This window comes from Camelus ferus, chromosome 10 (genome assembly GCF_009834535.1).
Source record: "Camelus ferus isolate YT-003-E chromosome 10, BCGSAC_Cfer_1.0, whole genome shotgun sequence".
In the NCBI taxonomy this organism is placed as follows: Eukaryota; Metazoa; Chordata; class Mammalia; order Artiodactyla; family Camelidae; genus Camelus; species Camelus ferus.
The window spans coordinates 22,706,787-22,722,352 of record NC_045705.1 but is presented as its reverse complement, the minus strand read 5'-3'; the positions used below and the strand labels follow the sequence as shown (position 1 = coordinate 22,722,352).

At 47.6% G+C, this 15,566-nt stretch overlaps 1 protein-coding gene across 7 annotated transcripts in view; it reads right to left on the bottom strand.

The window, feature by feature from the left end:
• Window positions 1–6,678: 6,678 nt before the first annotated feature.
• The window catches only part of LDLRAD3 (low density lipoprotein receptor class A domain containing 3), a 227,311-nt gene continuing 218,423 nt past the window's right edge, over window positions 6,679–15,566 (bottom strand). For all 7 annotated transcript variants that reach the window (XM_032488465.1, XM_032488467.1, XM_032488468.1 and 4 more), the window contains 2 exons: window positions 11,407–11,752; window positions 6,679–9,683 (listed from right to left, as the gene is read on the bottom strand). In XM_032488465.1, the coding sequence (XP_032344356.1) occupies window positions 9,446–9,683; window positions 11,407–11,752 (584 nt within the window). In that variant the 3' untranslated portion in view covers window positions 6,679–9,445. The remainder of the gene's footprint in view (window positions 9,684–11,406; window positions 11,753–15,566) is intronic.

Sequence of the window (15,566 nt, the reverse complement as noted above, 5' to 3'; positions counted from 1 at the left end):
TGTATATGCATGACTGGGACTGTGCCGTACACCAGAAATTGACACATTGTAATTGACAGTACTTCAATTAAAAAAAATAATAAATACGTACATACATACATACATATCCAAGCCAGGCAGCTTGGATCCCCAGTGAAGGGACGAGAAGATGACTCCCTGTTAGAAATTTCTGTTGCCCTTCCCCACGGATTTCCTGTGCAAAATGGCATGGTTTTCTCACTGCTGCTTGAAGATGTCCTTAAGGCAATTACAACCATTTGGCAGGCAAGAAACTGAGCTTTGGTAAGACAGGTGGACTTGGGGAGGACAGGCTGAGAGTCAGGAGCTGAGTGGACCCTTGACCTCAGGTCAATGGACCCTAAATCCAGTCTTGTGGCCCCACATTGCAGCTGCACTGAGTCCTGGATCGGTTAGGATCTTTGCTGCAAACCATAAATCTGCTGGTTTAAACAGAAAAGGAATTTATTAAGTAAGTGGCCTGGAGAATTTCTGGGAGGAATAGAGAATCTGGCTCAAGGCTGTGAGGGGAGAAATAATACCCCAGAGATAAAACATCACAGATGCTCCTGACGCAGGAACCACAGCTGGCCCCACCAAGGCCGGGAAGCTTTAAGATGTCTTGCAGCATCTGTAGCCTCAATTTCCTCTGCCACCCTCAGAACCAGTTCTGCAAGGCGCCTCCTTCTTCACGTTACCATCTTTCAAATGCAAGTCTTTAAGTGAGGGTCCTGTTGGCTGAGCCTCGTCCCGTGTCTGGGCCTTAGTTCCCAAGCAGCCTGCAGAAACTGGCTACTGACTTCTTCCTCAGGAAGGCAGGACTCATAAGAGGGGGTTCCCAGACCTAGGTAGGATGTGCAAAAGACGCTGAGCCAACTCCATGTTGGGGTCCTGACCCCACAGAAATGAAAGCAAGAAGTCAGAGAGATGCTGGTACACCCATGGGCAGAGCAGCATTATTCACAATAGCAAAAAAGAGGAAACAACTCAAATATCCGTCTACAGCCAAGAGGACAATCATAACACGAAACAATATTCAGCCTTAAAAAGGGAAGAAGTTCTGACACATGCTACAACATGGATCGAACTTGAGGACACTATGCTAAGTGAAATTAACCAGACGCAGAAGGACACATCTGGTGTGATTCCACCCGCATGGGGTACCTAGAATAGTCAACTTCAGAGACAGAAAGTAGAACGGTGGTTACCAGGGGCTTGGGGAGCGGGAATGGGGACTTGCTGTTTAGTGGGCACAGAGTTTCAGTTGGGGAAGATGAAGAAGTTCCGGAGGCGGGTGGTGGTGGTGGTTACACAACATGAATGTACTTACTGCCACCGAACTGTACATTGCACTGAAAAATGGTTGAAGTGGTAAATTGTATGTTAAGCATACTTTACCACACACACAAAAAAAGGTGACAAATATCCATCCTAAGAACTCGGGCTTTCATTTTCCAGAAGGGGCCATGGAGGCCCAGAAAGCGAGCCATCAGTGGCAGAGTTGGCGGCTGTCAATCTCGAGTGCTTGCTTCTTCCAGAAAGACACTGTCGGTGACTGTCAGAAGTCGGCTGCCAGCTCCTCCTCCGCCTTGCTCCCCCCAGGTTCTAACAAGTGGGCTGGGGGCCGGGCAAGCGGTCCAGCCAGTGCCGCGGGTTGGATGGGAGACAGCAAGGAGAAGGGGTGGGTGTGATGCCCCGAGGAAGAGATGCTCCGTCTGAACAGCACAGCTGCTCCTCAGCTCTGGCACGCTCGACACGTGGGCAGGGAGCCCCACGCTGCTCTAGCTCCCGGTTCTTTAAAAGAAGCCAGACATCCTGATATTTATGTGAAATCTCCTGAACGGTAATCGTTGGCCACAGATTCAAATACTTCAAGAGACGAGTCTACAAGCCAACTGAAATCTCTCTCTGGGTTGACTGCGCCCCTGGGGGCTGCTGGTTTGCAAACTCAGCGGCAAGGGCCAAAGAGAACACCGAGATGTCAGTTTTAGCAGCAGATGCCCAGAAAATTTTCCAAGTCCTGGATAGGCCTCCCCAGTAAAGGCTGGTAAGAAAAACACAGCTATTAACTAAAATCAAAATGAGAGTCTCCTATTACATTCTGCTTCCCAGTCTAAAGCTTCAGAGAACTGGGACGACAGATTAAACTCCGCGGGCACTCGGCCACCCTGCTTGTCCAAGGAGCATGATGAGCTGTGTCTCTAAACTCATTAACCAGGGAACAGAGAGTGACAGAGAGGACACAGTGGGGAGGGTTGGGTGGGGAGAGAGGGACGAAGAGGAGGGAGAGGAAGGGAGGGAAAGGGTAGGAGGGAGAACGGGTGTGCAGCCTCTTCTCAAGGCTGACTCCTCCTCCTGGAATCTCTGAAATGCTGGTTCCCTGTTGGAGCAATCTGCTCTCGGGTTGATGTGACCCAACTGATATTCTCACGTGGTTTTACTCTAACCTAGTAAATCTGCTCCTGTGAGAAGGTGTCAGGAAGCAGGAGAGAGGGAAACCACGGAAGGGGCCAGAAGTTACACTTTTCCAATGTCTTTTCTGACTCATTTGGCTTCACAGCCAGACCTGTGGTCAGCCCACTGGCCGTTTTTCTCAGGGGAGGAGTCGAGCATCTCACTCCTCCCATCTTCCTGAAGTTGCTCACCCAACACCCACAACTGTCCGTTTATGTCTCCCAGCAGCCCACAGTGGGCAGTAGAAAGTTCATTCAGATCATTAAAAAAAGTAACAATAAAGCCATTCTTTTCTACTTCCCAAGTTGTCCAAACGGCTGATCAGAGATTATACTAAGCAATATAATAGAATCATCCCTGTTTTGAAAACTATGAACTCCGATTATTGGATATGCCTAGAAAAATTAAAAGTCGACAATGAAATTCCCCTTTCTCATTAAATACAAAGAAATTAAGGTCCAACACTCGTTGAGTCCAATTTGCTGTATAACAAGAATCTTGCCACCAGGAAGAGAGAGTATCTGTTCTGGTCCAAGATCATGGTCCCCGGGTGGGCTGGATGCCTCACAGCCCCACCTTCATCACAGGCTGGGAACCATGCTTCCTGGAATCACCTTCCCTGTGTAACCGCAGGGGCGGCCATGTCAGGAAAGGAGCTCATGTGAGATTTGAAGGCAGGAGTGCAGCAGAGTCATTATTCTGGACTGGGGTGATCAGCCACGTGACTTCGCAGTCCTCTCTATGAGGTAAGTCACTGAGGGACCATCTTGGACTTACTGTAGTGCCTTCTTGGTCTCCCTTGCACTTTCTTGGTTCTCCACCCGTCCCAAGCTCAGGCTGGTGTTGTTAGTAACTGTGTCTGGCTCCATCCATAGACTTCCAGGCCATCACGCTGCCAGCTTTTCCTACATCAGCTCTAATTTCCGTATTCAACCCCTTATTCCTATAATCAGACTGATCCCAGCTGATACACTGGGCAAACATAAACATCATTTTCATGGAAGAGACACTTATTAGAGCTAAGCCAAGACAGCAACTGGGGTCAAGACAAACACACATTTGGTCACTTCCTGGCAACTGATTGTAACAGGAGGGATGAGTTATTTAAACAGTTTATTTTTCACTTACAAAGAAACCAACACCTTCTCTTGCTATAATCTCTCTAAAACTCATTTCCTTATTTGAGAGAGATGTCAGTTCCTCATCTCTGAACCGGAGGTGCCATCCTCTCCAAACAGGGTCTGTGGTCCTAGGAAGTCTCTAGGCACACCTGTGCACCCGTAGCTGATTCACAGACCAGCACGCTTGGAACACACTTGAAGAAGAAGGACTGGCTCCAGTTCCTTCACAAAAGAGTAACGCTTGACGCAGGATCACCTGGTGGGCACGTGTTCAAGTAGCACTTCAGTGGAGCTGTTCTGCACATTCCAGTGTGTTATTTCTTAAACCGAGTCACCTCTCGACTCATGGATAATCATGGACACTGGTCCAAATTAAATTTTCATTTTTGAGTATACTCCCCAAAGCTCCTTCCCAAGTTCCTATTTGCTTCTTTGGTCTAGGAATCCCTCAGTATCATCCGCACTCTATGGAGTGTATGTCTTTTACTTTAAACTAAACACCCCACACCTGTCTGTCTCTCTCCCTCTCACCTTTTGAGACGGCCCACGTTCTGTCTATGGAGTGTGCATCTCCTAAGCTTCTCTTCTGAGTCAGACGGACCGCACTCGTCTGTGGAGTGTGTATCTCTCTAAATAAACTCGCTTTCACTTTACTGTGCCTCGCTCTTGAATTGTTTCCTGCAGGAGGCAAGAACCTGTTCTCCAGCAACAATGTTGCCTAAAGCTTGTAGTTGTATGCTATTTTCTTATGTATATTAGAAGCTGTGCCAGCCAGGTGTAGGTCCTATTCCTTGGTGAGGCTCTATACCACCAGCCCCTCCCATGTAAGAATTGTCCCTCCCCCACTCCACGTAATTCAGGTGGGGCTGTAAATCAAGAGACTGGTCCCCACATACAATAATGCCACATGACCAAGGATGACCATCAGGTCCATTGAAAGGAGTTCCTGTTAGTTCTGAAAGAGAATCTCTTTTTCTTAGATCATGAACCTGGACCTTCTGGGACCCTCTTTCCCACCACATTTTCTTTCTTTCTTTCTCTTCTCTCCCTTCCTTCCTTCCTTTCTTTCTTTTCTTTCTTTCTCTCTCTCTTCTTCCTTTTTTTTTTTTAGGTGGGAGGAGGTAATTAGGTTTATTTACTTATTTATTTATTCTTAGAGGAGGTACTGGGGACTGAACCCAGAACCTCATGCATGCTAAGCACACACTCTTCCACTTGAGCTTTAACCTCCCTTCCCCCACGGCATTTTGTAAAGCTAAAGTCAACACTGGGTAAAGCAGGACTCAAAAGTTACAGAGGGCGAAACAGATGCCTAATGACAACTGTTAAACAACTGGATTCAGCCCTGCCCCAAACCAACAGTTCCATTCCCTTGGACGCGGTTGCATTAGCTAATACATCTTCCAAATTTTAACGCAATTACGCTCGTCTGAGTGGAATCACTTACAGCTGGGGGTTCTCTTAATGTTCCCATTCACCTGTTTCACTACAGGATGCCAAGGGAGCCGGTGTATTTTCTCACTGAACGGACATTTCTCCGGAAGGTCTCATGTGGTGCGTTTCTTTCCCTTTGGCACACTTACCACACTCCCACGGCAGCCACTGCAGCTCCTTCTTTCTTACATAGTTTGTTCTTTGACTCTACTGCCTTGTCTGAGGGTGGCAAGCGAAATGGAGAAGATGGACATTCCCTCCCAGACTATCCATCCCCCTGAATTTTGCTCTAAAAGACAGTGGTGTTAACTTATCATCTCAGAGAACCTCTACTGAGAGTAGTTTTTTGACTAAGACCTTTGCATTCAACCCAAGTGTTGAGTCAAAGTTTGAGGACCTCCCTGGGAAAGTCTCTACTCTTCTCAATCCTGTCTTTCTTTATTCACTGGAAAACAGCCAACAGGGTCAATTAAAATGAATTTCACAGGTCCTTGAATTGCCTGCTTTCTAAGTTCTTCCATGTTTAATTTTTTGGAGGTTGGTGCCATTTCAAGAGTTCCAATATTCCAGGCTAGACATTAACACAGCTTTTTTTTTTCCCCTACAATGTCCCTAGCTTTGGCTCCATGAACACAATGTGGGCGTGATCCTCTAGGTCAGGGGTTGGCAAATGATTAAACCACCAGCCAGATCCAGCCCATTGCCTACTTTTACAAATAGTTATTGGAACACAGCCACGCCCACTCATTTTTGTACTGTCTATGGCTGCTCTGGAAGTTGCGACAGAAGCCATATGGCTGCAAAGCCAGTAACACTTACTATCTGACCGTTTACACAAAGTTTACTGATCTCGGCTCTAGATTAGTGTTTCTGGATCGTTTCCTCATCCTAGCACCCATAAAAAATAGTATGCTGAGAGGTGAAGGAGTTAGTATCTTGACAGGCCATTGGGGCATATTGTTTGGGAGAGTCTATGCTGGACCACTTGGGGCAGGACATGACCTGGCATATACTTGGGACACCACTCTCTGATAGCTGAGTCTTCTTTTGACACATCTAGGCACCAATACATGATCTACATCTTGGTTCTGTAGGTCTTGCATTTAGATTCCCACATAGATTTCAATTTTGATCAAGACCAAGGTTACTTTTGTTCCTGGGTGGTGGTAACCTTCTGGGGATCCTGATTTCCTGGGCAGCTGTCCCTGTAGCATAAAATGAGACTTATAAGAGGACAAAGATATCCCCATCACTGGTAGGGCCAGTTAGAGCCATTGTGGTTCCAAACGAATTAGCAGCACACCTGTGCCAGAGTTAGAGCGTGCCCCTGAACACGTGGCTGGAATCTGTTTCAGTTATCACAGCCAGCTTGCCCCTTTCCCTCAAACAGTGCCGTAGTGAAGTGCCCACTGGGCAGAGTGGGCCTGGTTAAAGTCCACCTTCTGAACTGACACCCCAGGGCCTTTGACACTACCTGGTGTCCATGGCTTTACCTCCATACTCCAACCACCCCAGCTGTGGAATCCTTAAACGCCCATCACATTTTGAGGTCCCATCCATATTGTTCCTTTTCCTCATTTTATTAGGGCATAAATCCATTGCAGAAACCATGACAAACGTGGCTGTCCGCTCTTTATATCACCATAGAGAAGTGGGTTAAGAACCACAACAGAAAGAATGAAACTGCAAGTTTATTTGAAAGTATAAAATTAAAAAAAACAAAACAAAACCAAAACCTAATCAAAACCCCAAAAGCAACCACATACAACCTTTCAAGTTTACATCAACTCTGAACATCACACACTATTTATTAACCACTTAGTTGCATGTTTTTAAAATGTCAATTTCAATGTCAAGGGAGTTGAAGACAGGTGATGAGCGATTGAGCACAGTGGATCGATTTTAATGCTAAAATGAAAAGGACTCGTTGATCTCATTTGAGAAAAGAAAGCAGAGCAGGTTTTCTGGTTGGCAGAGACTTAGGCAACGTATAAAAAAATAATCATGGTTGGAATGAGTTAAAAAATATTGCTGGCCACTTATTTGCTATCTTGAGTAGAGGGAAAAAACCAAACCAAACAAAAACCCTACAGCTTTGGTGTCCTATTTATATCTTTTTAAAAACAACCATTAAAAAAAATCAAATCCATAATAAAAACGTCCCTGTGTTTGTTTTAAAAAACAACATTAAGAGGCTCTCCTTATCTACTAAGACCATTTGTCTTTTCTAAGCTGCCTGGAAGCTGAAAAGTGTGTGAGATTAGTTCACTGCACAATTAACTGAAATTAGAATCCTTTCCTCTTGACAACTTCCAGAGCACCAGAAAGAAGCAGGGACCCACCAAAGGAAGAAACGAAGCCATTCTGACTTACAGGAGGTGAAATATTCAGCCTGCTAACGTTCCTAACGTAATCCGGCTCCCATCAAAAGTTCTTCCTTCGTCGGATTACTCAGAAAACATCTCGTTATTTTAAAAATGAAAGATGTCAGCAACTAGGTTCCTTTTCTTCACTTAAAAAAAAACAAAACCACCAAGTGGCTAGGTTTTTTGTAACATACTTTGAATTTGGTTAAAGAAAAGAAAAAGTCTACAGAACAGGATCATTGAATGCCACTTCCTCCCCTCTCCTGCAGGCTCCATCTGAATTAGCATCAGAGGGGTTACTGGACACGTGGAAGGCAGCCCTGCATGGGTGACAGCGGCCCGGAGTGGCTCCACCTGGTTCCAGTTTTGTCCCCGCCGGGAGTCAAGTGTGGCTTCTTGCCAAATAACGCCTACATTTCTACCCATGACTTCCCGAGGGGGTGCTGTGGCTGGCAGGGCACAGAGAAAGAGGAAAGCTAGCGTAAACACAGAGTCTGTGAACCGAGGGAGAAGGGCGCCCCTCTTTCTGCAGCCCTCAAGAACTCGATAAATAATAACTCAAAGTGCAACAACACACAGATGCCTGACACACAGGTCCGTCTGGGGGAACCTGTTGTCAGCGCTCAGCGGGACAAAGGCGTGATCTCCTTCTGTATCTTTGTTTGGACCTTGCTAATGGAAAAACAAACAAAAAAAGACAGCTTTCCTATACACATATAAATAGTCCCTTAACTAGAAGGGAAAAAACAAACACACTGTTTCAAATGCATTTCTAAGAGATTAAAAAAAAAAAAGTCCGAATGGCAAATCTTGACTCCAAACTGTTTATTGTCTGTGTCTCTCAGAGGAGAAACTATGGGATGTTTTGAGAGGCCTGATCGTCACTCTGACTCTAACCCTAGTTCTAAGTCGGGGTGCTGGGCCTTAGGAAGTGGGGATGAGGGCAGCCCAGGAAGTGAGAGCTCTTGTGGAAGGTCCTGACTCAGGTTCTCACGTGCGTTAGGAACCACAGTGTCCCCAGGGCCAAATGCACAGGAAAAACGGCTTCTGAGCCTTAGGGAGACTTAGGAGGTGACAGCTGAAGCTGCAAGAATGGGCGAGGCAGGCTGGCGTGGTTTACGGGGACAAACAGCCCAGATCAGACGTCTGGCCAACTCAGGTTTAGTCCTCATCCCTTGGCTACAGGCAGGTCACAAGTGGGAGGGTGACAGTCCAGAAACCAAGGACAGGACTGAGGACCAAAGGAGACCCATGCTCTTGGCAGGCCGCATTTTAGGAGCTGAGAACTCGAATAAACTCATGACGAGGGCTCCCTGCCTTATTCTGGGATGAGGCTGATACATGATGCTGGAGAAAGCTCTCAAAATGAGGATTCTCAGGGAAATTTTAAAAGCTGGAATCTCTTCAGAGTAGATGGTTTCAGAGTCATTCAGAAAACCAAAATGACACTGCTGACTTCTGAAGGGCATTACCCAGGGCAACAGTTTTCTTTGGCCCCTGCCTCTGCTGACCCAAGAGCAAATGTATATCCCAGTGCAAGGTGGGTTTTGATGCTCCCGCTGGATTCTTGCCAGGGTGGCCATCCAATGACAGCCTCCTGGTAGGATCATCCAACCCAAATCCCCAAACGGAGATATCAGGTAGCAGCCCACAGAGAATGTGGTCCAGTGTCCTCTGTCCTTCTAAACACCCAATATGGCACAAACACTGCTTTCTCAAGGACTACCTTAATATAGCGCTAGCCTGCCACTTGCAAATTTACGCCACCTACACAGCAAGATTCCGACAGTAACATAAGAATGATGTGGAGAGTGAGGCTGTGATCCTGGGCCCCAGAGGAAGCGTGCCCAGAAAAGATGCACCATACATCCTGGCAACCAAGAGGCCAGAACAATGCCAGGTCGCTCTCCAGAAAACATCCCTGAAATTGAGGGGGGCGAGAGGAAAGGAGAGACAGCTGACACCCTAAATCGCTCCTTGAGGCACCCTGAGAAGCTTCCCACGAGCACAGGTTGTTAGGGTGGTAACAAGTCAGAGCAGATTAACCCACGTGGACTTTGGAATAACTGGGCTTTATACTTCTTCGGTGCCCTGGCTGGGCACGGAGTCCCTGGGCTCAGTGGTGCCCCCCGGCGGGCCGGGCTGTCCCGGGCTGTGGCGGGTGTCTTCCACACTCAGGAGGCTGCTGGCTGCCTGGGAGCTGGCGCTGTCGGCACTGCCGGACCGGGAGCGGTAAGGGGGCAGGTCGGCTTGGTTCAGGGACTCGGTGTCCGAAGAGTAGGGCGGCGGAGGGAGGTCGTACCACGCGGGTCTGTGAAGCAGAAGGCAGGACGGGGCGGGGTGGGAGAGGAGAGGGAAGAGAACACGTTAGAAGCCCAGGCACTGCAGGCAATGCCAACTGCTGCCTGTTTCTGAAAGTCTGCTGACGTCAGGAATGAGATTTTCCCTCCGAGGAGAGAGGCAATCCAAGGTCTACGAAAACCACTGGCTTGCAACAAGACAAAGGGAATGGAAAAAAAGTCAGTGTGCCCTGGCTGGCTTGTGCCCACTGGGCAGCGCCAAAACCACATGCTTCGGGTGGGCTCAGCTGGAGGTACCAAGCCCGTCCTCAGCTCATCCTGAGTGGCTTGACAGGGATGCGGCCAGCCTGGCGTTTCGATGGCTCCTCTGACAGTCCACAGAATCAGGGATTCCTTCTGAAAGCCTGCCCTGCCTGGCTAGAGGACTTGGGTAAGTGAGAGGACATTCTCTTGAACCCTCAGTCTCCCTGTCTGTAGAGGGAGGAATAATGACCTTGCTCACAGTGAAAGAACCTAAAAGACATTTTACTTTCCAACTCTCATTTGCTAAGGCGTACTGCGAGCCAGGCACTGTGCCACCTACGTCACACCCATTACCTTATTTCATGCTAGGAGGGAGCCCTACTGGGGAGGAAACTGAGGCCAGGGGGCTTGAAAGGGCTTGCCCAGGATCACGAACAACTAGTAAGAAGCAGTGTTGGGATTTGAACCTGGACGTTCTGTCTCTAGATTCACCAATGTTCCCCTTGCTGTACACTGTGAGGTCTTGTGTTCTTACACTTATTTGGGAAGACGTCCTTAAGCACCGCCCCCTGGAGCTTTGTTTACCTCTCATGAGCAGGTAAAAATGAAGATTAAATCACACAAGAGCTGCCACTGGAAAGGGTTGAAGGAGGAGCCCTGTTAGCCTGTGAACACCACCTGCAAAATGCCTCCTGCCACACAGGTGAGTCCAGGGCTCAGCGGAAGAGGGATGTGGGGCAGGGGGCTGGCAGGGCAGGGGACCCTGAGCACCAGAGGGGACTTAGGTGGCTCTAGTCCTGGGACTTCCGAGTGGGTTCTCTGGGATGCCCTGGAGGTCACCAAAGCAGAGAGGAAGGCTGAGCTGGCAGGACTGAGGTCCACAACCTTCTTCAACTATAGAACCCTGTTTTTTGACTTTGTATGTTGGGGTTCTTGTACAGCTCCTCCTGTAATGAGGGTTCTACTGCTTGACAAAGCTTGAGAGTGCTCTGTTCCACACCCACCCCCCTTATTTTCTAGATGAAGCCAAGCAAAGTTAAGGAACTTTTCACTCACTCACCCATCCATTCATTCATTCAAATGGGAACCAAATCTCTCCTGTGTACCGGGCACTACTCTGCAGCAGCAGGCGAGGCCCCAGAGCTGGCCAGGGGCCTGAATATGTGTCTGTGAGGTGTTACCAGGGAGGAGCAGGGCTCTGAGCTGGCCAGGAATCTATCTGTACGTTCTCAGATGAAGAACCTCAGTTTCCTCATCTGTAAAACTGAGGCAAAGAGAGGAACTCCCTCACTGAGCCACTGAGAGGATTAAGTTAAGATGATACATGTGAATCGTTCTGCAAGGACTCAGTAAAGGTCAGATGCTGCTGCTGCCTTCAGCAGCTGAAGTTAGGCTCTTGGTAAGACCAGGAGCCCAGGTGTGTGCACACTTGCATACTCCACTCCTGCATGGGATGCCCTCCCCTCGCCGTCTCTCCCATCCGGCACGCACCTTTGGTCCAGCAGGGCCTCTGAGTAGGAGGGCGGGGAGCCCACTTCCGACGCGTTCTGCTCGGCCTGGCTGGCTACGTACTGGATGCCGTTGTTGACGTTGTAGGTGACATTGCAGCGGTGGGGGTGGTCCAGGACCACCAGGCGAGACAGCAGCACAGGGTGCTGCAGTCGGTGCACTGGCAGCGTCATGAGGTTGTTCCGCTTCCGCTGGTGGTGCAGGACCAGCGCCAGCAGGGCCACCACCAGCACGAAGATGACGGAGCTGCCGATGATGGCGTAGGTGATGCTGGGGTAGTACACGAGCTGGTTCTCCGACGTCACAAACACCTGCCCGCTGCCTGGTTCTGAGAAACCCCAGAGGAGAGAGAAGAGGAGAGAGGTTATGAAGCTGGCTCACCCATCTGCCTCAAAATCAGTCCCAGGACGTGCACGCCAATGGTCTTTGTAGCAGCACGATGCACAACAGCCGAAGAGTGGAAACCACACAAATGTCCACTGATGGGTGAATGGATACACAAAATGTGGGATGGCCATCCAATGGAATGTCATTTGGCCACAGAAAGCACTGATGCATGCTATGACATGGATGAACTGCAAAAACATTAAGCTAAGCAAAATAAGCCGGACACAGAAGACTACATAGTATGTGTTTCCATTGATACGCAATGTCCAGGAGAGGCAAATTTATAGAGACAGAAAGTCAATGAACGGTTGCCTGGGGCTGGGGGTGGGGATGGGGACTCACTGGGGATGGGCACCAGGGATCGTGCTGGGCTGATGGGAATGCTCTAAAACTGGATATGGTGATGGCTGCACAAATTGATATGTTTACTAAAACTCACTGAATTGTACAAAGTGGGCACATTCTGTTACGTCAATTATATCTCAATTAAGTTGTTTAAAAAAAAGCCCCGGGGAATATAATATCGAGAGAACTGGAGTGATAGTTCCTGTGGCGGACATCAGTATTTCTCTGGAAATTGATAATATAACACACATGAGGAACACTGGTTAGTGTGTGCCTGGGGTTCATTATGTCAGCAAAATCCTCATTTTATCCCAGGCCCTTTGCCACGTTTTCAAGACAGATTCAGCACAGCACAGGCTAAAATCATGGACTCTGGAGCCAGACTAGGTTCAAACCCCATCTCCTCAACTAACTGGCTGTGTGCCCTCTGGGAAGTGGTCAACCTCTCTGTTCTGCAACTTCCTCATCTGTGAAATGGGGATGGTATTAGTCCCCACCTCACTGAGCTGTTGTGAGCATGAAATGAGTGAATGATTATCAAGCACTTATGACAAAAGCTGATACCCTGGGGGTGTTCGAGACATACCTACACGTCTTTATCACATCTCCCTGCCTCCTGGCAACTCCATCAGATACATACTGTAACTGCCTTCTTTTTAAGGTGAGGAAAGGAAGCCTGGAGAAGCTGTATCCCCTGACCAGGGTCACAGGGTTAGGAGGTAAGGAGCCGTGCCTCACTTGGGCCCAGTGGTCTGACTCCAGAGCTGCGCCCCTAACTACTCTGCCCGGCAGCCCCCTAACAAGACCTGCTAGGTGATCGGCGGGCATTTCCTCTGGACCCTCGGATGGAGGTCTGGTACCCGTCCCAGCCCTCAGCTTGCCAGTACCTCCTCTCCACATGTACTAATGAGCTGCACTCCAGACACTCTGGCAAGGGGCTTCCCAGTCAGCAGGACACACCTAGAAACCGTGCTCAGGTCCAGGCTGGCCTGGAAACCAGAGCAGCCCCTCCTCGTTGAAAGTGGGAGACTCCTCTCCTTTACAGAAGAGCCACAAACTCCCCACCGCTGTGACCCAGCTGGAAGAATAATCTTCATGCAGCCAAAGTGAGCAAGCCTGTGGCCACCCCCTGTGTTCCTTCAACCTCGGAAGCAGTGAGGAGGTTTTAGTGGGTCCACAGCAGGCCAGTGTGTAGACGTGAGGCAGAGCAGCGGCAGCGGGCCCTGTGTCCTGGGCTGGGCTAAGCCTTCCCTCGTCCCTCATCACTAGAAGTGCACCTGCTCTGTTCATCACGATCTCCAGCGTAGGATGGTGTCTGGCCCATAGTCAGCACTCAATAAATACACACAACTCAATGAAAAAAATCTGTGTGTTCACACACCCTAGTAAGGTAGGTGTTCTGGTTAGTTTATTATTCCTGTTTTTCAGTCGAGCAAATTGCTTCAGAGGTGAATTAATGTCTCAGTGCACATAAGAACCACACAGAGGAGTCAGAACTAGAACCCAGATGTTTCTCCTTCAAAATTCATGTGCTATGCTATTTACAATAGCCAGACACTGGAAGCAACCTGTGTCTGTTGACAGAGGACTGGATAAAGAAGATGTGGGATATATACATAATGGAATATTACTCAGCCATGAAAACAAATGAAATAATGCCATTTGCAGCAACACAGATGGATCCAGAGATGATCATACTAAGTGAAGTAAGTCAGAGAACAAATGTCATATGGTATCACTTATAGGCAGAATCTTAAAAATGATACAAATGAACTTAAAAAACAGACACAAACTCACAAACATAGAAAACTATCTTATGGTTATCAAAAGGAAAAGTGGGGCTGGGGAGAGATAAATTAGGAGTTTGGGATTAGCATATACACACTACTATATATAAAACAGATAAGCAACAAGGTCCTACTGTATAGCACAGGGAACTACAGTTAACATCTTATAATAACCTATAATAGAAAAGAATCTGAAAAAGGAGATATATGTATATATATAACTGAATCACTTTGCTAGTACACCTGAAACTAATACAACATCATAAATCAACTACACTTCAGTAAAAATCTTTTAAAAAACCCATGTGCTATGAAACACACGATTTCCTCTGCTTTCCTGATATAAATAGTTTCCAATTCTCCAAATAATCCTACTCTGAGACGAAGAAAGATCTTTCCCCTCAAGCTGCAGGCTTTGTGTTACTTTTCTTTCCAGTCACACTCAAACCTGGGCCAAAAGTTATGAAGACTCTCCAAGTTCCTATTGGTCACTGTTGCAATGATGAGAAAGAGGCAAATGAGATCCCAGACGAGAGGCAGAAGTGTGCTGCAGACGGTTATGGGAGAAAGGCAGTGCTGGGTTTTTCTGGAGACAATTAGCTGTCACTCAGGGGTTCTGCTGGAGTTCTGCCTGCTCTCAGCTTAAATAATTAAAAGCTGTGTGTGCGTGTTACAGAATTCAGGCCCAAAGGAAAAGAGCCTCTTAGGTTTATCATCTCCAGCAAGAGTTGAGGGGTCGAATCCTGGGACCATCGCTTCCAGCAGCAGTGCAAGCAAGTTATTTAACTTTTATGAGCCTCAGATGCCTCTTCTTCAAAACGGCAGTGGTGCTGAGTAAGTAGCCACCTCCTGGGATTATAGGGGAAGGGGGGCGGGTAGTTAAAACACACTATACACACAAAGTGCTGAGAGCAAAGGGCCCGGCAAGGGTCTGTACTCAGTTCATACTAATCCTCCCTCCCTCCCTCTCTTCCTTCTTTCCTTTCATCCTCCCTCCCTCCCTCCCTTCCCTCTTTCTTCCTTTCTCGTATTGAAGAAACCTTGGTTTCTAACACTATGTGTTTCAGGTGCACAGCATTATATTTCAGCTTCTATATATGCTACAGTGTGCTCACCACCAAAAATTCATTTTCCATCTGTCACCATACAGCTGACCTCCTTTATCCATTTCTCCTTCCCCCCAACACCCAACTCTGTTCTTTGCATCTACGTATTTTGTTTGGTTTGCTCTGCTCACTTATTTTGTTTGTTTGTATTTTACATTCCACATATGAGTGAAGTCATAAGGTATTTGTCTTTCTCCATCTGACTTAGCACAATACCCTCAATGGGGTTGTACATGTATGGTGTAGCAAATGGAAAAATTCATCTTTTTTATGGCTGAGTAATATTCCATTGTGTGTGTGTGTGTGTGTGTGTGTGTGTGTGTGTGTGTACACGTATCACATCTTCTTTATCCATTCATCTGTTGATGGGCACTTGGGTCGTTTCCACATCTTGCCTACTGTAAATAATGCTGCAATAAACATAGGGATGCATATATCTTTTTGAATTAGTGTGTTTTTGTATTCTTTGGATAAATACCCAGAAGTGGAATTCTCTTTTTCATTTTCTGAGGAATCT